This window comes from Polypterus senegalus, chromosome 14 (assembly GCF_016835505.1).
Source record: "Polypterus senegalus isolate Bchr_013 chromosome 14, ASM1683550v1, whole genome shotgun sequence".
Taxonomy (NCBI): Eukaryota; Metazoa; Chordata; class Cladistia; order Polypteriformes; family Polypteridae; genus Polypterus; species Polypterus senegalus.
In genome coordinates this window covers 8,974,876-8,996,615 of record NC_053167.1, presented here as the reverse complement: position 1 = coordinate 8,996,615, position 21,740 = coordinate 8,974,876, and the positions used below count along the sequence as shown (strand labels likewise).

The 21,740-nt window shown below is 36.3% G+C and overlaps 1 protein-coding gene across 1 annotated transcript; it reads left to right on the top strand.

Moving 5' to 3' along the window:
• The first annotated feature begins 1,838 nt into the window (after window positions 1-1,838).
• Window positions 1,839-18,812, top strand: rbm12 (RNA binding motif protein 12). The gene is made up of 3 exons (XM_039735244.1): window positions 1,839-2,012; window positions 8,280-8,364; window positions 14,747-18,812. The coding sequence occupies exon 3, from the start codon at window positions 14,769-14,771 to the stop codon at window positions 17,424-17,426; it is 2,658 nt and encodes an 885-aa protein (XP_039591178.1). The 5' UTR covers window positions 1,839-2,012; window positions 8,280-8,364; window positions 14,747-14,768; the 3' UTR covers window positions 17,427-18,812.
• The last annotated feature ends 2,928 nt before the right edge of the window (window positions 18,813-21,740 follow it).

Here is a 21,740-nt window from a genome sequence, read left to right as displayed (position 1 = left end):
TTATCTATATCTATTATTTATTTACCAGTAATGGTGCACTGCACAATAACGTGCAGTGAATACACTTGACTTGAGCATTCCTAGTTTTCGTACTCTTTTTCTGTACATTTAGCATTCGTTTGCTCAGAGGTTGATGCGCTTGCTGCTTCCTGAACAGCTCTTCTTTTCTCCACCCTAGCGGCCTGCTTCTTCTCTTCTTTCGTTGGCATCTTTTTGCTTTAAAACTGATTAAGTCAGTGTTTGTGTTGCAATTAGTATGTTATCTTTAGTTTTTCACTTAACCTGGCACTTAAGTCTTCAATCTGCCTCAAGAATGATTTAAGATATGATGGCGAAGGTGGTAAGGATGAGAACAGCGCCCGTACACATGTGCCACACAGCTGCCCTGCTGGCTGCTGCTGAGAGTCGAGCCTACAATAAAATAAAATAAAAATAGAAAGAGGAATAACCTTGGAGGTCAATCATTACCTCAAAAGTGGATAGTAGACATCACTTAGTATATGTGTACCAAATTTCAGGTCAATAGGTCAAACGGTTTACGAGCTACAGGTGATTTAAAATCCTGGACAGACAAATGAACAGCCACGGTAGCGTATTATATAAGAAGGTTATATTACATATTTATTGACTATATTAATGTATCTAGATTGCATAATACCATATATTACATCAATGTTCATATTGCTTACTACGCGTCAATATTGCTGCTACTTCTTTGTCGTGTCTTGTTTATGTTTTAATTTTAAATTTAATTCTATTTTTAATTTAATTTTCATTTTTTATTTGCACTTCATGTTGTTACACTGTGGACCCTGAACTTTGCAGTTTCGTCTGTCTGTATACTTGTACAGTATATGGTTGAGATGACAATAGAGTTTGCTTTGACTTTTGACTTTACCTTGGTAAGACTAGAATTGTCAAGATGATCATTGGCTACCTGGTAGACTGGTGGTTTAAATAAGAAGCTACTGAAAGCAACACCAGTTTGATTATGCAATGCAAACTTTTTTTTCTCAGAATACCATTAAATACAAAGAAATTACTAAAGACCAATTCCTATATGTTTTCTGAAATGGCATCTCTCAAGCACACATTTTTCTTAGACCGTATAGTAAACAGACGTTGCTATAAGAAAACAAGCATCCCTCGTGACATTCTGAAATTCACTATTTGGTATCCAAACCCTCCAAAAGCACCATATAAATGAAATGTATTTTTATTATGTTGCTTTTCATAGCCCTTGCTCCTATGTCAATTTTCCTGGTTTCTCCATACAGGTCTGGCAATGATGTCTTTATTCAGAGTAAAGGGGCTTTGGCTTCGGCAGCAAAAATATCTGAGTTGGCCTTGAGTGGATGGATGGATACAGTAAAAGCAGATTTGACAGGAGTAGTGGTACAGGATCGATTTGTATGAAGTAAGTTGATCAGACACATCGACGCCATATAGATGTGCCAAAAGGCCAAAAGAAGAAGACTAAGAACAGCTTGTGTTTCTTTAATATGTGCACGCGAACCATGGGACGTCCCGTCCAGGGTTGGTACCTGCCCGATGCCGCCGATGAAAGCACTAGTTGTTTCACGACCTTGAAGTAGAATAAGCGGGTACCAAAAATGAACGGATTTTGCAGCCTATTTATTTTAATCTACTCCTGTTTTGATTCATTTGTTAGATCGTGACTTCGTCAAAATGTTTGTTTTTCCTCAAATTGAATATTTCATATTTTTAAACCCCTAGTCCAACATTAGACATATGGAGTCGAGTGTCCGGCGCGTAACACAATGAAAGAGCCGAGAAAAAAAAGAGCTCAGGCCAGCATCCAGGTGTCAGCGCCTGCCCGAGTGACGTCACCCGCTTTCCGGCGGCCATTTTGTAAGCGCGGTGGAGAGCCGCTCGACAGGAACGAGGAGGAGGAGGGAGCTGCAACGTGAACATCTCAGATACTAATTTAAAACAAATAAAACCAGCAACAAACAAAAACCAAAACAAAACTTTATATACAGATATTTTCGGTAAGATCAAGTAATAGTAATATGGAGTTTTGCAGGACTGAGAACAGAGGGACGTTGCGGGTTTGTCCGCCTGGTCGCCGCTGTTCATATCTCTGGCTGTAAAGAGCGTATGGCAGAGGCCTTGCTACGTTGAGCTCGTTTTCGCCCCGCTGCCGGGCCCAGGCATTGTTTCTTTAAACGTGTTTAGTTAATTGAATATCGTAATGGAGCCAGCATGATTGTGGGAGTTTGAGACACGGCAGGGTGATGGCACCTGAACAAAGAGCTCGGGTAGGCGAGTTCGCATTCAAGCGTCGGGTTTCTTTCTTTTTTAATTACTCAATACCGCAATACTCTTAATTATGCCCTGGGCATTCCATACATTAAAAAGTATATTTTTGACACATGAAATCGTGGCACGCTAACTTTGCAAATAAAATGATTGGGTATTGCATGAAGGTTTATTCGCTTGCGCGCTGATGATTGTTTGGTTACGAACAAAACCACCTTGAGCTCACACGCCACGCGATCGGGTGAAAGTAAATACATTGGCTTTGTAATGGTACGAAGAGTTATGTAGCTATAAGTTAGGAAGGTGTTTTAGGTAACGCTGTCATTAACCGCGGGTGCACTATATGTTTATCCTGTATTGTCCTCCATCTTTAGACTCCGCCCCGCTTTAAGAATACAGCGGCATTTCTATGAAATGTTCGTGTATTTTGGAATGCTAGCATGTGGATCCTTTTTGCTTACATAGCGAAGTGTGTGTATGCAAATACGCTGGAAGCATTTACGAAATTGGTGCTTGAATAACCTGAGCTGGATTGAGTTATTCGTTTGATTTTCGTTCTGTGCACGTTCAACATTTGATCACATATGATTACAGGCCCGCAATAGTTAGAACATAATTCAGTCTGAGGTTCCTGCCAGGTGAATATTTTTTTTTTCCAGACAGCTGTTTATGAATATTTTCTTTTATATGCGCTTATTTTTTGATGATGGACTTAATCATGTTTTAAATGTTTATAGTGTAATTCCCATTGAAGTAACTTTTGTGTTTTTTTTTTGGCTTGTATTTTGTGTTTTCATTTACAAAGAAAAAGCTGTATATTAGTCCTATTTTTCCAGCGTGGTTTTCAGAAACATCTGCATTAGTAATATGTTGGCGCAGCAGTCACATTGAGTTAGGTTTTTGCTTTGTCTGTGTATACAGTAGTTCGGCTTGATATTTTCTGTGAATTTATCAGTTAGTAAGAATAGGTGATTGTCAAGCACATTCTGAGATACTTGATACAATGCATCAGGAAATGGTGTTCTTGTTTGACTGGGCAAATTTTATTAGGGATCCACCAGAAAAGCATATCCATAATCCTGTGTGTTACCTTTCAGAATACTTTTTCATGGTTTAAGCCTTCTTAGGATTCGGTTATACAGAATCTGTACTGTGTGTGTTTTGACAGTTTTGAAATGTTTTTGAATTTGTTTGGGGGAAAAAATGTGACTACAAATGAAGTTTGAGCTTGAATATCTCACTCTACTAGGTTATCTGGAGCTGCATTTCATTTCTGAGTAAGGGGCATTGCCATGCTGCTTTTGCCATAGTGATGAATGTTGTTAGTGTTATTGCCTTTTATAATCCAATCATTGTATTTTAGTAGGAACAACTGCATTTGGCATGATGTAATTACCAAAGGTATAGTTGGTTAAATGTACTTAGCCACTGTGAGGACTGATTTATTTTGTTGTATCCATTTTCCTTTGCTGTTGGGCACATGCTCAGGGTGCTGACAAAAACGTAATTTCATCTCATTATATATTAAAATGTTCATGTGAAAGAAAATGAATGTAGATTACCAGATTTTCTTTTCAAGTTGTGAGCAGCTTTGAATCTTGTTTTACTATTTAAAAATGAAGGAACAAACATATAATATGAAGAAACATTTTTATTTGGCGTTACTAATGAAGGTTAAATCTCATGCATACCTTTCATCACACTTGCTTTTTCATTCAGATTGGCCTTTCCTGTCCTTTAACTTTGTTTGACAGCATAGTGCTGGCAAATAGTCACACCTGGTGAGCCACAGCTTGATATATCCAGTATATTGTAAAGATTCCTTTTAAACTGGTTCATTTTAAATATCTGACAGAATGTTTGTGTATAGGGTCATTATTTTAATGTGTATGGAGTACATTGAAATTCTTGCATATGCTAATCAACATGCAACAGATTGCTAGTCTCTGTGTAAACTACCTAATCTCAAATGTTGTCTTCCTTACCTGATATGCTGTTCATATAGAGGTTTTCCAGTATCATGACTAGTGAGTATGATCTACCTTACCTAATTACATATGGATGTTTTACATTCTGTGCTAATGTACTGCATTCAGAATGAGAAAGTGTTCTTTGAAAACAATTTAAAAGCACATAAGTAAGATTTTATTTTATTTTTTGCTGTTGTACCTGTAATAATTGCCTTTTAGACTGTGAGAAGATGGGCATAAAATTACCATTCATACACATATTCTTTGAATCCTTTATAAGGCTTTGGGGAGAAGCACCTACCCCAGCAGCACCAAGGGAATAGGATGGGACAATTCCAATATAGAGATGCAAGCCATCTAGTACTCTTGCTTATGCACACATTCACACTTGCTGATTGATCTCCATTTCTTCTAAATCAGATATCTTAAAGTTATTTTTTTAACTGCTATTTTACTTTTTAGAGAAGAACATTTTTAGTGCTATAAATACACGCGTGTTCACAGGTTGACAATGTAAAAACTACTGTGAATAACATTAACGATGCCTTAAGTCAAATGCTGCTGCATAAGGTTCACATTTGTACTTCTCTCTTGGAAAGGATAAGATCTGGAACATGCCTATTTTACTCTTGTGTTCTGATTTATCAGTAGCTGTTGGTGTTAAATCAGAAGTTATGTTCAGTTTTTAGCATGTGTTAGTTTCAAGGTAGTGGAAGATAATGATTTGTTCATTGTTAAACAGTCCTTTTTTCCGATTTTAAACATCAAATTATTCATGATAGCAGCAGTATGTCCTGTTTTGTCGATTGTATTCTAATGTTCCACAATACAGTGTTGTATAGTATGGCTGATTGACTGAACAAGAAAACTTTAAAACACTTATTACTTGATCAAATTTGTATCGTATTTTTTTTTTTAACTTTTAACACTTTAGTGTGTTCTGTAGGTATTTTTAAACATGTTCAAAACAAAGAAGCTGATGAATGTAGTGTGCTTATAAATTGTAACTCTGACTCAATGCAAGATGTTCTGAGTTGCAAAAATTCCTTCAGGAAAATTCTCATTTTGTTCTAAAGACGGCTTGCTTGAAAGATTCTAAATTGACAGTGTATGTTCCAGTGTTTACATAATCACTTACTTACCAGTGGCTGGCATGGTGGCCCAATCTTGTCTCACAGCTCAAGTGACTAATGATATAATCATGTTTCACTCGCAATCCTTGTGCATGTTTGCATCTTTTTCTGTGTCTGACTTGTGTCCTGTAATTCTAGTTTACTGTTGCATTTCAGAAATATGAAATACATATTATATTGTCAGCTCTAAAGTTGCCTGTTAGAATTGTGTGTGTAGTAAATTCTGATTTTGATTGGATAAAGCCAGTTCTTTATAATCCTGTAGTGAAGAAGTTTATTTCAGAAAAAAATGGATCTCTGAGTAAATGATTAAATCTTTATTTTCAATCCATTGATTGACCAGTAACTACTGACTAACCATTTGTATGGTTGGTCAGCCAGAGGGGCATTTCCAGACATTGACAAAAAGATGTGTTGAAATGATGTACATTTAAAGTAGCGAGTAAATGTTTGAATCCATAATGATAGTTTGTTTAGCACAGCCTTGTCTACATCTACACCAGTACTTATGGAGCTCCTTGTGCTCAATTTTAAAATGTATTTGGGCAAAGAGACATTCATTTATTCTAAATGAAGCAGTAACTGGTAAGGAATAGAAGAATAAAAATCTGAAGGGATACCTTTTTTTTTTTTTTTTTAAGTTACACTTTCTCTAAGTAGTAGTTTTTAATTTTGGCCTTATCAAGCATTTTGCTATATATCAGCACATCTTATGCTGTGCCATAAGGCTCTGGAATATAAGCTCAACACAAATTTCTCATGTCTGGTTTATGAAAATTCAAAAAGGATTTTATGCCTCTCTTTTCCCTAGCAGGTTAAAGTATAAAAAAGTAGTGTACTATCCAGCCTTTTGGTTACATTTTTGCATGCTGTGGTGAAATTGCAACTTTCAAAAAGGCATAAATCGGGGCATGCTGTTGTATGCATTTAAGTGCATACACACACCCACACATTTGTAATGGGGGAAGTCTCTAATTTTATGGGTTTGGTTTTTAAGAGGAAAATTGGAGTACCCTGGCTATGGCTAGTCATCTAACTCATTTTCATATAGTGCTGAACTAGCAGCTGTAATCACCTAGTAAACCAGGGTTATTTATTAAATAATGGACCAATAAGGGTATTTTTTTTGCAAAACAATGGAATTTGAGGGTTCTCTGTTGATTTGAGCATTTTATCATGTAAAGAATATTTGGAGCTGTGTTTAAACTATTGGTCAGTGAAATAAAATGTTATTGTCCCGCTAGGTCAGAGTGTATAACCTTAAAGATTCTTTGGTACGGTCCTTTAATTTATTGTTAAACTGCAGTTAACCACCTCCAAATATTTTGACTGCTATTGCATTATATAACGTACTACAGTTGTTTGCAACTTGCTGCAAGATAGCTTTGACTGCGTATTGCTCTAGATGTAAATAAACATTTTTTTTGTTAGTAGTATATATTAAAAATATTTTGTTGTATAAAAATCAGTCTTATACTAATGTATAATTAACATATCCTTCCATCTGATGTCTCTTTCTGTGATTTGGTGAACAGTTTAAATAAGAGGTTTTTTTTTTTTGTGCTTTTCTATAAATAAATTGCAAGGTCTTGATCAGGATGCAGTTGATTCAGAACCGCTTTAAAAATTCTGTATTTGAAGCCCTACAAGTGCACTATTTCTTTTTCCTTACACTCCCTCACTTGGCAATGCAGAATTTAGAGGAGACTTAATCTACATTAATGTGAAATTGCAGGTTTACTGTCTTTGAGGTTCGAGATGTTTTTAGTAGGGTTGTATTAATGATATTTTTGAATGGCTTCTTTTTGTGGATCAATATTACATATTTAATTATTTGTGTAGCATAGTTTTGATGCATTTATTAGAACTTTTGAATTTGTTACTTCATGAGAAGGTATTTCATTTTGATATGTGCTAAAAGTTTTGTTTTGTGGCTTGATGTCTGGAGGTAATGGTCTGGGCAACTGGTGATAATTGTAAAATAGGTACAGTAATTAATATGGAATCCATTTATTTTAAGCAATTTACTTGTAGACCTTGTTGAGTTATGCACAGTGTTAACATGTTTTTAAAGTAAACATTGCTGAAGTGCTATCTTCTAAAACTCTAGAGTCATCTGCAAAACAAAACCAAACTGCTTGGTATGGTGGTATTAAGTAAGCTGGGGTAATTTTTGTTACTTATTTCTGCATTTGTTCATAAATGAATTTCCAATCTTAATATTTGATGATAAGCTGTGTTGGGGGAAGAACATACATACATGTACCTTTTTTTGGTTTAGTATTTATCTTGTTTTTATGCATTGTTGAACTGCTTATAAAATATTTCATAATTCGCAATTCTAACAGCAGGCTAGAAATCGTGTCCTGTTGAATTTATTCTTTGAAACTATTTGTAGTAGGTGGCACAATGAGTAAATGTTTTTAATCCTGAAAGAGGATTTTGGTTTTGTTTATGGTGAAGAATATGCAATAAAGTAATTGATTAGTTACTTAAAATTGTGGTCCGTGATGAAATGTTTTTTTTTTTTTTTTCTTTCTCTCCATATCATAATTTTGTGTCAGTCTTTAGAAATGTTGCATTGATTTTTCTCCTGAATTTGGCATTTAATTATTACTTGGCTGTTTATGATTGAAGAGAGTGTTTTGTGTTTTTTCTGGTATGTTCAAAAGTCGTTGTGAATGCCTTGGATTCGTGTGTTCACTCTTGTCAGCTGGCTCTGCCTGTGTTCTAGCATTACACTAGACCAAATGAGATAGAAAAAACATAAAGAGAGCTTCTTGAATATGCTATGCGCTGGAATCTTCCCAGCCCTTTCCATGTAAATAATGGCTTTATTATCCTTGCCTGCTGCTTGCATTCATATTTGCTTCCATTTATTCTTCTGTTACAGTCTAGAGTTGGTTTTTATTGCTTGCCCTCAGGATTGACTTGGGTACCCTGTACTTCTGTTAAGGAAACACCACTTATTACTAAAGGTAAGCGTCTTTGAAATGGTTCGGAGCTACATTCAAGAGACCTTGCGTGTGTAATACGTTGAAGGGGACGGGTTGGTTGTGGGAAGATGCAAATCCCCTATTGAGGCCTGAAAATTAATAAATCCTAAAGCTATATGAGCCAAAAACTAATTTAAAGTGAAAAGATTTGAGGTGGAAGTGTCCATATAATTTGCATGAATTTTATTTCAGATATATTCACATGGTAAACATCACTTTAGGAAGCTGGTGTTTTATTTTGTGCTGTTTTATTTTGCATTTACATTTATCCATTTTTTGTTATGCATGTGTACAGTATTTACAGATGTGCTAGAAAATTGTAAATGAAAATCAGTTGTACCCTTACCATTTATTGCCTCTCAATAATCTAGTGTATTTTGGGTATATACATTCACCAGCCACTTTATTAGGTACACCTTGCCAATACTGGGTTGGATCCCCATTTTGCTTTTAGAACGGCCATAATTCTTTGTGGCACAGATTGAACAAGGTGCTGTAAGCATTGCTTAGGAATTTGGGTCCATATTGACATGATGGCATCATGCAAGATTTGTTGGCTGCACACCCATGTTGTGAATCTTTCGTTCCACGACATCCCATCTGTTGGATTGCGATCTGGTGACAGTGGAAGCCATTTGAGTACAGTGAACTCATTGTCATGTTAAGGAAACCAGTTGAAGATGATTTGAGTTTTGTGACGTGGCTCATTATCCTGCAGGAAGCAGCCATCGGGAGATGGGTGCACTGCGGTCATAAAAGAATGGACATCGTTGGCAACAACAGTTGATTAGGCTGTGGCATTTAAACAATGCTCTGTTGGAAATAAGGGGCCCAAAGTGTGCACAAAAATATCCCCCACACCATTACACCACCACGAGCCTCAACCGTTGATACCAAATTCGAATGTTTTTCAGATCTTCTGTTGTCCAATTTTGGTGAGCCTATGCGAATTGTAGTCTCAGTTGCCTGTACTTAGCTGACAGGAGTGGCACCTGGTGTGGTCTTTTGCTGCTATAGCCCATCTGCTTCAAGGTTCAATGTGTTGTGTGTTCAGAAATGCTCTTCTGCATACCTTGGTTGTAAAAAGTGGTTGTTTGAGTTACTATTGCATTTCTATTAGCTCAAAACAGTCTGACCATTCTCCTTTGTCATCAGCAAGGAATTTTCGCCCAGAGAAGTGCCACTCACTGGATAATTTACATTTTATGACTGTTGTGTGTGTGAAAATCCCAGTAGATCAGCAGTTTGTGAAATACTCCGACCAACCTGTCTGGAACCAACAACCATGGCCAAATTCAAAGTAACTTAAATCGCCATTTTTCTCTATTCTGATGCTAGGTTTGACCTTCATCAGGTTGTCTTGACAATGTCTACTTGCCTGAATGCATTGATTTTGCTGCCTTGTGATTGGCAGATTAGATATTTGCATTAACAAGCAGTTGAACAGGTGTACCTAATAAAGTGGCCAGTGAATGTGTTATTCAAGCAAATGTTATAGCTCTAAGTAAAAATGTTTTTGTGCTTTAAAACTCTTCAGACTTGACAATAAAATTAGGGCTTTGGGAAGTTTGTGCTGTGTCAAGTTTGATTTTTACATTGGCCCTGCATTCAAATAATTGTCTGCTTTTTTCATCAATAAGAAGAGCAATCTGTAAATTGTTTACAGTTTATCAGCAGCAGTTACTGTTTAATAAGGCGTGAAGTAAGCTGACCCTTCAAAATGTAATTTTCTATTATGTTATGATGCATATTGGTCATATGACAATGAAAAGGAAAATGACATTAAATTAGTTGTCCAAAGTCATTGACCTGGAGGGCCACAATGGCCGTAATTTTTCTTTTTTTGTGTATCAACCATTTTTCTTCATCTGAAGTCAGATATTTGTTGATGTTTAACTTGCTTTGTCACTGTGGTTACTACTGTTTTACTGTTGAAAGATCTTGGAAGTATACAGTAGATTTTGAAATGTACAAATTTTTTTGTGGACTGTGGTGAATTATTCCCTCAGTCCAAACACATCTCTACATTTCTTTTTATAATTTGTTTTGTTACTTTTTGATTAATGCACAGGTGGAAATAAAATGCATCGTATTAGTTGCTGTACGGTTTGTTGCTACTATTAATATGATTCATTTACATTTGTCAGCATGTTAAGAAAAATGAAGTAAATGATCTTATTGGGCAACCAGATTAAAATATTCTTAAACTGTAAAGACTGAATTGGCATATTTTGACCATAGTAGGTGTAAAAGATGCATTACTGTCAACTTGATAATTGAGTCTAAAAGCTGTGGTAAACAAAGCAAAATGACTGGTTTCATTAGTAGCAAAGAGGGACACTTAAGTTAGTAGTTTGAACAATAATTTTCAGTCACTGTAATCTTCTAGGGTCGTGGAACCCTGGACTATATGGTGTTTGACATTTTTTATTTAAAGAGCTGGTAGTCCACATCAGTCTAACTACAGTGTGCTGTGTTTCTAAATGGTCTTTATGGGCCAGCTTCTTGCTTAACCGAATTTGCATGAAAATTCAAATATTGTAGCATTGTTCCACTTGACTAACTCATCAGAGTCCTTTGGGGTGAGATTTACATTCAAGTTACCACAGTGAGAAACCTTACATCAACACTTGAAGCAAAGCCAGTCTTTATGTGGCTAACTAAATTGAACAAATAGACATTCTGTGTATTCAGTGTAACATAAATAAGAGTGTTAAAATCGCTTTAAGTACTCATTGTACATTTCTGAACATCATAAGGAATAAATTCATTGTTTAAGCGTTTTTATTTAAACATGGGTATAGTTCAGATTGTCTACCCTATTATGCATATTTAAAAACGGCATGTAAAATGTATGTATTACTTGATACGTTAACTCTTCTTACTACTTGTACTCTGTACCTTTTAAAAAGAAAAAAGAAGAAACATTGCAGGTTTATACTTTTTTTTTATGAAGACGCAGGAGTCCTCCACCCAAAAATGATTTCTGTATGTTATTTTTGTAGTGTAGGCTGAGGAGAAAAAAATAATGCCATCTCTTCATGGAGAATAGAAATAGCAAAATCTTTGATATAGTGGGCTTCAGTGGTGACCTAATTTGAACAGTGAATGAAATGAAAATTTCCATGAAAAATCTACAAATACTTGTTTCACACAGTCTGAGTCAGGTGTCCAGTCCTATGATAATTATATGCCACATATGTATTTTTACTGATATATTGCTAAATAAGTAATTTCCAGAAAATCCTGTATACACAACAGTGCAGTCCACTTAAAATCTAGCTCTTGAGTCAAAGATCCGGCTCCCTATTCATTCATTTGTCAGGAGTTCGACCTGTTAATGTTTTCATTGACTACTGTGGTACTTGATGTCAGCATTTCAAAGCATGGTCTGAGAGAGTTGCACAATTAGAAATTAAATTAAGAATTAAGGAAAAGTGAGTGAAAGCATCAACACGTGAAAAGTGAGCTTCATATACAGTCGTGGCCAAATATATTGGCACCCCTGCAGTTCTTTCAGAAAATGGTTGCAATTACAAATGCTTTGGTGTTCATGTGTTTTTCTTTTTTTTTCTCTTTTTTCATTGAAGTGACATATAAAAGTCAAATCTGATAACATTCCACACAGAACTCCAGAAATTGACTGGCAGAATTATTGGCACCCTCAACTTAATATTTGGTATCATACCCTTTGGAAACAATAACTGAAATCGGTCACTTCCTGTAACCATGAATGAGTTTCTTACACCTGTCTACTGGAATTTGGACCACTCTTTTTTGCCAACTGCTTCAGGTCTTTAAGCTTTGAAAGGTCTTCTTCCAACTGCTGTTTTGAGATCTCTCCACAAGTGTTCTATGGGTTTTAGACCAGGACGAATTTCTGGCCACTTCAGAATTCTCCAGTGCGTTGTCTTAAACCATTTCTGGGTGCTTTTTGAAGTGTGCTTTGGGCACATTTTCCTGCTGTAAGACCTCTGCTTTCTGACACTGCTCCACAATTCTTTGACAGTCATCAGATTTCCTGATGCCTTGCTCAAAGTTAAAGCATCCAGTTCGAGAATCAGTGAAGCAACCCCAAAATATCTGTAAGCCTCTACCATGTTTCATCATGGGACTGTGTTCTTTTCTGCAGAAGTCACATTTTGTTTTCTGTAAACAGTACAATGATGTGCTTTACAAAAAAGCTCTGTTTTGGTTTCTACTGTCCACAAGACTTTCTCCTTGGAGGATTTAGTTTCTTTTGGTAAGTTTTGGCAAACTCCAGTCTGACTTTCTAATGTCTGTGTCAGCCTTTGGGTCCTCCTGGATCTCCTACAGTAGCATCCCATTTCATTGAGGTCGTAACAGTTTGAGCTGGCACTGTTTTACCCATTGTCTGCACGTCAGCTTGAATTTGTTTGAAGGTTGGGGTTCTTTATTCACCATTCTAACAATCTTTTACTGCAATCTTCTATGTGTTTTTATTTTATGTTCATGTCCAGTGAGGTCAGCTACAGATGCATGGGTGGACATTGCGCACAGTGGACACATGAACATTAAAATCTCTGTAGATGGACAGTCTTAAGGCTACAGGTGCATACTTCAACAATGTTGGTTCTTTGCTGTTCTTTTGTTCATGTTTAGTGTGGTGTACACACAAAGATTGATTTAACTTTTTGCTATTTAATCTGGAAGCAAGTATGATCTCTATATTGCCAGCACATTACTTGCCATATGTGATTTTAAATACAAATTAAAGGACCATCACATAATTGAAATCCAGATATTTCTTAAAGTTTTGAAACCACAAGTGTTTAGTTCTGTGTAAAGTGTCAGATTTGATTTTTCGTTTTTATTTTCTGCTTTTGTGTTGTTCCAATATAAGCAAGATATAAACGTGTGAATACCAAAGCATTTATAATTGTAACAGTTTCTTGGAAGAAGTGGTGACTTTTCAGAAAGAAGTGCTGCGTCTCAGTATTTTTGGCAGTGGCTGCGATGACATGCCTGAAATCATCAGAAGGTCAATTCACAGATTCACAACCTACCATTGGATAAACCTGAGGTTTTGCAGTTGTTTACTGCTATGAACTTTAATGACTAATAAATAAAGACAGAGTTGGGTCTTCAACTGAAAAGCATGATCTTGTTTGAGTGTACATCACAAGAGGAAATTCTTGATGGTTTATTTAAGAATGGCTCGGTTGTGCAGTGGAAGCACTGCTGCCTTGCAGCAAGGAGACCTGAGTGGTTCTCATCCCAGTTGCTCTCTGTGGGGTGTGTGTATATGTTATCCCCATGTTCACATACATTTGCACAGCCTGCTTAGTTTTCCTACTAAAGCCCAACGACAAAGATTAGATGAATCAGTGATGTTAAATTCTGTTGTTTTTGTGTTTGCCCTGCAACGGGCTGATACCCCCTCTAGGAATTGTTTCTATGTTGCTTGCTACCCTGCACACTGGATAAGGTGGTTTGGATGATGGATGAGTAGAAGGTTTATTCAACATTATTTTTGCTAAAATACATGTTTGAGATATTATGTGCACATCACTGCATACCTGACATTTGGATTGTGCAGCACAAGTGATATGATAATTTTAATGGATGATTTGATACTGTTTGCTTCTGTTTTTAGGTCCTCTTTGAAATCTGTTTTATTAGGAATTTTATTTTTCTATGAAAACCTGAGAATAAACATATTTTCTGAGCTATCTCTACAAACAACATGAGTTGTGAAAGGGATAAAAATGTTAATTTTTGGGTGGAGTAATCCTTTAGTAGTATGCAATATTAACCTTGGATACTTTAAAGTAGGAAGGAAGGAACTAATAAGTTTTTATTGGAGCATTTTCACTAAAGGTGCTTTCCGATGTTTCATTTTAGAATTCTAAACAGCCCTTCAAAGTATCTGTGAAACTTGGTTTTCTAAACTTTACCATTTTTCTCTTTGGGTTATTTTAATTTAAGAGTTAATTTATATGATCTTTAAACATTTTTTTCCTAACCATTTTTGTTTTAAAGAAATGCAAGGGGGTTGGTGCTGGGATTAAATTTTGGCCTAGCAAAGTATGTTCAACAAAATGCATATATATTATCAGTCTTTTACTGTTTGTAAAATTTCCAGAAGCTGATGAAATCTTTCTGATAATGCAGGCATGTGTTTCTTGATATAACTGTCTTTGTGTAATGAATTACTATATCTTTTATTTCATATTGCGAGTGTTTTCATCACTGCTGAAGCCTGTCACTAAGGCATAAATGCTTTGGGGAGGGGAACCAAACTTTTTCATTTTACTCAACTTGTTTTTATGTGATTTTACTACTAGATTAACAGAAGTTTGGTTCTAGTCCTGATACAGTCGTTGCCTTTTCTCGTCTGCAGGTGTGTGTTGGTTCGACTCGGCATGGCTGTGGTCATCCGCTTGCAGGGTCTCCCGATTGTGGCGGGAACCATGGACATACGCCATTTCTTCTCTGGATTGACCATACCGGATGGGGGTGTTCATATTGTAGGGGGTGAACATGGTGAGGCTTTTATTGTTTTTGCAACTGATGAAGATGCCAGACTTGGCATGATGCGCACTGGGGGAGCCATTAAAGGGTCAAAGGTGTCTCTGTTGCTTAGTAGCAAGACTGAAATGCAGAATATGATTGAGCAGAGCCGTAGACGGTTTGAAACTGGCAATTTAGATGCACCATCTGCAAATTCTGGAAGACAAGCAACACCACTTAGCACAGGAAGTGGTGTCAGAAGTAGCTTGTCTACAACAGTGCAAAGCTTCAGTAGCCCTACTACAAGTATAGTTACAACAGCCTCTTCAGCACATGAAAGCATGAGCAACAGTAAAAGTCAACCCTCGTTCTCAGCTGCAAGTATAGGAAGTATGCCTAACTTCAGCAATAATTTCAACAGCCCAGCTCGTACTCTAGGATCTACAGTGACCTCTGCATTGCCTCCCTTGAACTCTGTACCTCCAATGCCTCCTTTGCCTACTATTCCATCACTGCCTCCCATACCCTCCATTCCACCAATGCCTGTTCCTCCCCCAGTTACTGCCCTGCCTCCTGTGCCCCCTGTTGCACCTATACCACCTGGCCCTCCTGTGCCACCAATCACTCATATGCCCCCTCTGTCAGGTTTACCCCCATTTAATCCTGGAGTTCCTCCACCGGTGGGTCCTGTGCCTACTGGTTTAAACACATCGGCCCCTCCAGTACCAATAACTAACCCAAGTCACATGTTCTTAGGTCCTCTAAACCCAGTTGTTTCTATTAATCCTCAGAGTCATGTCAAACCTCCATTGTGTAGCTCAGATGAGCTGTTTGTAAGTTTACAAGGAATACCATTTTCTTTCACCGAGATAGATGTCCGGGACTTTTTTCATGGGCTGCAAGTTGAAAATGTACGCTTGCTTAGAGATCATCTTGGTCGAAATATTGGTCGAGCACTGATCAAATTCTTCAGTCCACAAGATGCATATGAAGCAATGAAGCGGCACACAGGTACAATTGGTCAACGATTTGTAGAGGTTTCTCCTGCTTCAGAAAGACAATGGATAGCATCAAGCACTGGAGTGGTCCTCAGCCCCAGCCAGGGACTGCCTAAACAGCAGATCAGTGGCCAGCTGGAGTCTGATCATATGCCACGTATGCGTTCCAGGTCGGATTCACCACCATGCCAAGATAGAGCACGATCACGTTCTCCCCATCAGCAGGATTTCTGTGTCTACCTAAAAGGGCTACCTTATGAAGCTGAAAACAAACAGGTGTTTGAATTTTTCAAAAAACTTGATATAGTGGAAGATAGTATTTATATTGCATATGGACCAAATGGCAGAGCTACAGGAGAAGGCTTTGTTGAATTCAGAAATGAAGCAGACTATAAAACAGCTCTGAGTCGTCACATGCATTATATGGGAAATCGTTTTATACAAGTTCATCCAATAAGTAAAAAGGCCATGTATGAAAAGATTGACTCAATCAGAAAACGTATGCAGAGTACCCAGCCAGGAGACCAGCTACCAGAGACTGGCTTGGAGAAAAGTCTTGTAAAAATTTGTGCCCACATTTCTAATATTCCATATAATATTGATAAAAATGAAGTGCATCAGTTTTTGGAGGGGATTCAGTTTTTGGAAGAAAGTTTGAAGGTCCTTATAGATAGTAATGGTCGTGGGCTTGGCCAAGCTGTTGTCCAGTTTAGATCTGAGGAGGATGCTTTAAAAGCTGAAAGACTGCATCGCAAAAAACTTAATGGGAGAGATGCATTTGTGCACTTGGTAACATATAGTCAAATGAAAGAAATTGAAAAAAATCCTCCACCTCAAGCAAAGAGAGGCCAACAACTGCAAGCTTATGCTTCAAGTTATACATATGCTGCCTCTGCTGCAGATGAGTTCTCATACTTGAGAGCAAATTCAGGAACTATGAATAATGGCCCTCAATTTAGTACCCCATTTAGTGCCTCTGGTAATGGATTTGGTGCTCCTCCTCCACCTCTTCCCCCTTTAGGACCTGGCCTAGCTGAAGGACAGTTGGGTGTTCCACCACCTCCTGTTGGCAGTAGCCACTTAGCAGCAGGTGCAGGGCACAAGTCTCCAGTGTTCAGATCAGCCACAGGAAATAATGGTGGACCTTCTGGATATTCAGGGGGGTCTGAAATAATGAGAGTGTCTTCTTTTGAAAATGGACCTAGGAAAAATAATGCAACCACAAGTCGAAGTAGCAGTCAGGCACATTTGGTCAGTTCTCAGGTGTATGGGTCAGGTGGTGCTGATAGTATAAGGGGGCCTCCTGGATTAAGTAGTGGGCCTGGAAATCCAAGGCCCACAGTTGTTAAAATTCAAAATATGCCTTTTACTGTAACTATTGATGAAATTTTAGATTTTTTTTATGGTTATCAAGTTTTGCCTGGCTCTGTGTGCTTACAATACAGCGAGAAAGGCATGCCTACAGGTGAAGCAATGGTAGCATTTGAATCTCACGATGAGGCAATGTCTGCAGTCTTAGATTTGAATGACAGACCAATTGGGTCAAGAAAAGTTAAGCTAATTTTAGGATAGCAAGGAAGTAGATATATATATAAAATATATCATGAGAACTAAAATTGTGGAATAGAAAAAATAAAGCTTCCAAATAAATCCTAGACAGCCGCAGGAAGTTTTCATGTCATTAAAGTATTCCACTATTTTATATATGTAGCTTGTGATTTTCAATTCTTAGTATTTGCTCCTTGAGTGAATAAGTAACACTTTTAATAGATCCTATGTTAAAATATAAAACCATTGTGACTTTTCAGTATTTAAGTAGAGCTTATAGGCTACTTTCATAAGAGACAATGGAAAAGAAAGTGATCTAAAGATGTTGTACAAAGGCAAAGTCTGATACATTTGTAGATTTTGATGTAGAGTCCAAAGCTGCTGCTTTTTTTTTCCCCCCCTTTGTGTTTTCAAGCATGTGATAGCTTTGTTAAAGGCACTCTGACATCTGTGTGTATGTGTTCCTTGCTTTTTTCTTTCATGTACCCTTTTATAACCTGTTCTTTACATAAGGGAAATAAAATCTGGTTGAACTGTATTCAGTTAGTGCTAAAATTTCTGGTGTTTAAAGACCATTTTGCACGTCTCCCATTGCTTATTTTGTACCATTTAATCATATGGATAAAGATCCACTTGTTTTAAGATATACTTGCTTTGTATCTTGGTTCCTGCCACCTGAGACCCCATTATAAAATAAAGACCGTAAAGGCCTAGTTAATTTTTTGTTTATTTTAAATGAATGATGATTGCTTATTTTGAAGTTTTAGCCCTTTTTTTTTTTTTTTTTAAACTCTCACTGAGAACTGTCCAGTGCACCCCAGTGAGCTTACAAGTGGCAGTAACCAGAAGCCAATCATTTCTGCAGGAGTTGCTCAGACTGTATTTACAGTATGTGCTATTCAAAAGTGTATCATGTCTTGCATTTCTGCACTTTGATGCAATGATGTAGATACTGTCTTGGGTTCTTTTTGTATTATAGTGTGGTCATCTCTGATCGCTGTATTTGAATGTTACATTACAATTTTTGAAAATACATTTTCTTTTCTCTAAATCTTGTTTTATTTATTTTTCTTTTTTTCATTTGTATATACTGTTTAGCGTACACACATTTGTCAATAAAAATTGCATTCCTTTCTGAAAGATGGTACATCCCACTTATGATGCTAAGGGATTTTTTTTATTGTGCTTTCATTTCCACTCTCCTCTGTCTTAATTGTCAATGAAGACAGGATTTGATTCTCTACAATTTCATGGTTTGTGTATGAACTGTCCAACATCTGTACATGAAACATGGTTCATGAAATAATTGTATATAGTACATTACTTGCATACTTCTCCCATGCTACTACTTGGTTGTACTTGCACCAATAAAATGTAAATAAAGTATAAAAAGTAAACAAGCTTTTTAAACAACTGTGTTAATAGGTTGTTAATGGACACTCTCAATACTATTTGTTTGAGTTTATGTCTTGTACATACATAGTAGAAATATTTATTTTAATAATGAGTGAATTTCACCTCTCTACTTTCTGAGTTTCATTTGTCAGTCATCTTCTCTACATGCGTTGGCATTTTACCAACTAATGCACTGAAGTTGTTGGTTTCTGCAGTTACTGCTTTTGGAGAGTTGGGGCTCTGTTTGAAGTCATCTTTGCGAAATTGTGAATTAACAATGTGTTTAACATTGAGTTAACACTCCTGGCTTGTTAGTTTTCTACATTGTGTTATTGAATAGATGGTTGTATCAAGTTATTATCCATTTCACATTAGCAGGCTGATGCACTGTCCTACAGCTTTCTTGGTAATCTAATTTGATATTTTATAAAATCAACAAAGGTAAGTCTTTGGAAACTTTTTGTATAAGTTCAGATTAATTGTGCTGGAAACGCAAACACACAGAAATTAAATATTTTGTTCCCTTTTCTAACTGAATATTAAAGCTATTATGCTTCATTAATTGGAATTGTGCACATAATCATCTGGATCTTGGCATGTTGCACATTAATAAAATTAAAAATCTAAAAAAGAAAATATACTAATTTCTGGTCTGTATGAAGAATAACTTTGTTGTGTACTTGTTCTCAATATTAACATTCAGCAGTAATCATCCACAGTTGACTCATGAACCTATAATGCAGGTGCGTTTTGCTTCATGAATACAATTGAGTTTATGCTTCCACTGATATCTGGACTATCCCGGTCTTATACCTTATTGACTGACTTCAGCATTTATTGTTGTTGTTTGTTGCTTTTTTGAGGATGATCACTTCCAAATCTGCAAATTAATGTTTAGCAGTTGATTTGATATTTACTTTTAAATATTTACAATAATGGAAACTGTTCATTATTAATGTAATAGTTATGGGTGATACTGCAGAATCTTACTAGTAAGAATGTTATTTATCTTTGGTAATAAGTATCTGGAGAATTTCAGCAGCTTTGCCACAAGAAGTTTGAGTTGGTTTCAAAAAAAAACCCACAAAACTAGTGGTGACTGTCATCAGTGGTTGCAGCTTTTTCTGTTTACCTATTACCTCTTGTTTGTATTTTTTATTATTTGCATTTATTATTAGAGACTGCTTATCTTTATAGGGGTAGCATTGTTTAATTGTGCATGCTCAAGCAGTCTACATGCATTAAAAATATTTAAGAATAGAAGCAGTATTGTCATACTGTATGTACTTAGTACAGTGAAATTCTTGGTTGTATGCCCAGCCAATGTACACCTTGTCACCACTGTCTAACACCATAAGCAATAAAGTAATAAAATACATAACTACACTTTATCTGACAGAAAGCACAAATAAGCTTCCTGATGTGCTTGCCGTATTTCTATACCTCGTGTTCAATGAAAGTCAGTACTCGCGTTACCTCGGAGAGTAGGCTGCTAGGATGCTAAACCAGGTGAAGTTCTCATCTCAGTTATTTGTGTGGTAAGCACATCCATTGAGACCCAACCCTCATAGGCTGCCATTGCTTTCACTTAGTTGCTTATAACCCAGGGTAACATTCTTTGTCTGCAAAAAAAATATCCATGCCTGAAAAGAAAATGGTATAGTGTACTGATTTGCAGAAGTTTTAATTATGAAAGAAGTTTTGAAAAAGCACCCATACAAATTGTGGAAATGGTAGCGACTGCTTGCAAAATAAGAACCAAATGGATACAATACAAAACTGAACAGGTAATTCACTATTTCCTCAACAACATCCAGATTTCTGTCATTTATTGTATTTTTTCTTTTTTTTTTTTAATCATACGTGGTTTATAAATTTTATACAATGTTTTTTACCAAATGGGATAAGTTTTTATATAGTAAAATTATATAGTATAGTAAAATTCCTATTATTTTAGGAACTAAATAATAAACACACTTTTTAATTATTGACTGTTGAAGTGGATGGTGAAAGCTTTACTGAAGTTAAAGCCACCTCACAGGGTGTGTCCCTTTAGTATTTAAGGCATCTCTTTTAAATTTAGTGTAGATTTTTCTTGATTCTGAAAAACATTCCATATTATTTGTGACAAGTTGAGATAGTTGTCACACAACACAGTGAAGTATTTAAACACATCCCAATCTTACAATATTACATGCTTCTCCCTCATTACGTGTTGCAAAGCTCCGTTCTTTTGTATTGCTGTAGTGTCTATTATGTTTCAGTAGATGTTAAAGATGGCAGGTGCAAGGACAAGCTGCTTCTATTGTCTTTTTCTGGAATACCAATCTACTGTTTGCTGGTACATTGTTGATGCCATCCATGGATAAACTTTATAAATGTGGTTACATTAACAGAATTCATTACTGTATGTTGCAGTATTAATGTTGCTTAAGTTTCCAATATAAATGTCGTAAGTATAAATGTTGCTCTTATTTGTGATAAATGGACCCTTAGTAAAAAGATGCAGCAATTAGGATTTTTCTGGATATATGTGATTTAAAATTCCCCAAGGATCACTTGCAACATGTCTAAAATTGGTGTAAATCATAGTGTACATCTTTGCTTCTGTTTTTATTAGGTGCAAGCTCATTTCTAGTGAAGAATGAAAAGCTGACATTTTACTGACGTGTTTTATGCCATAGAACTGTCCAGTTGGCTTAATGTTTAGAAAGTAGATATATAGATATTTTATTAATACCACTTTATCTAATTTAAAAGTGGTCTGATACTTTAAGTTATGATAATAATGGAGATTTACTTTAGAAAGCAGCCATTAATTGATACTGCCGAATTTTAGTGATAGTTAAAGTTGTGCAGTTTTACCAATTAAAACAGAAAAAAAATCACTGTACTTTTAACAAAGGTGCTCCTCAAAGTGCACACTGGAACATGTTTCATCTC

Excerpts from the sequence above, each read along its gene's own strand:
- rbm12 (XM_039735244.1), top strand. The coding sequence starts at position 14,769 with ATGGCTGTGGTCATCCGCTTGCAGGGTCTCCCGATTGTGGCGGGAACC.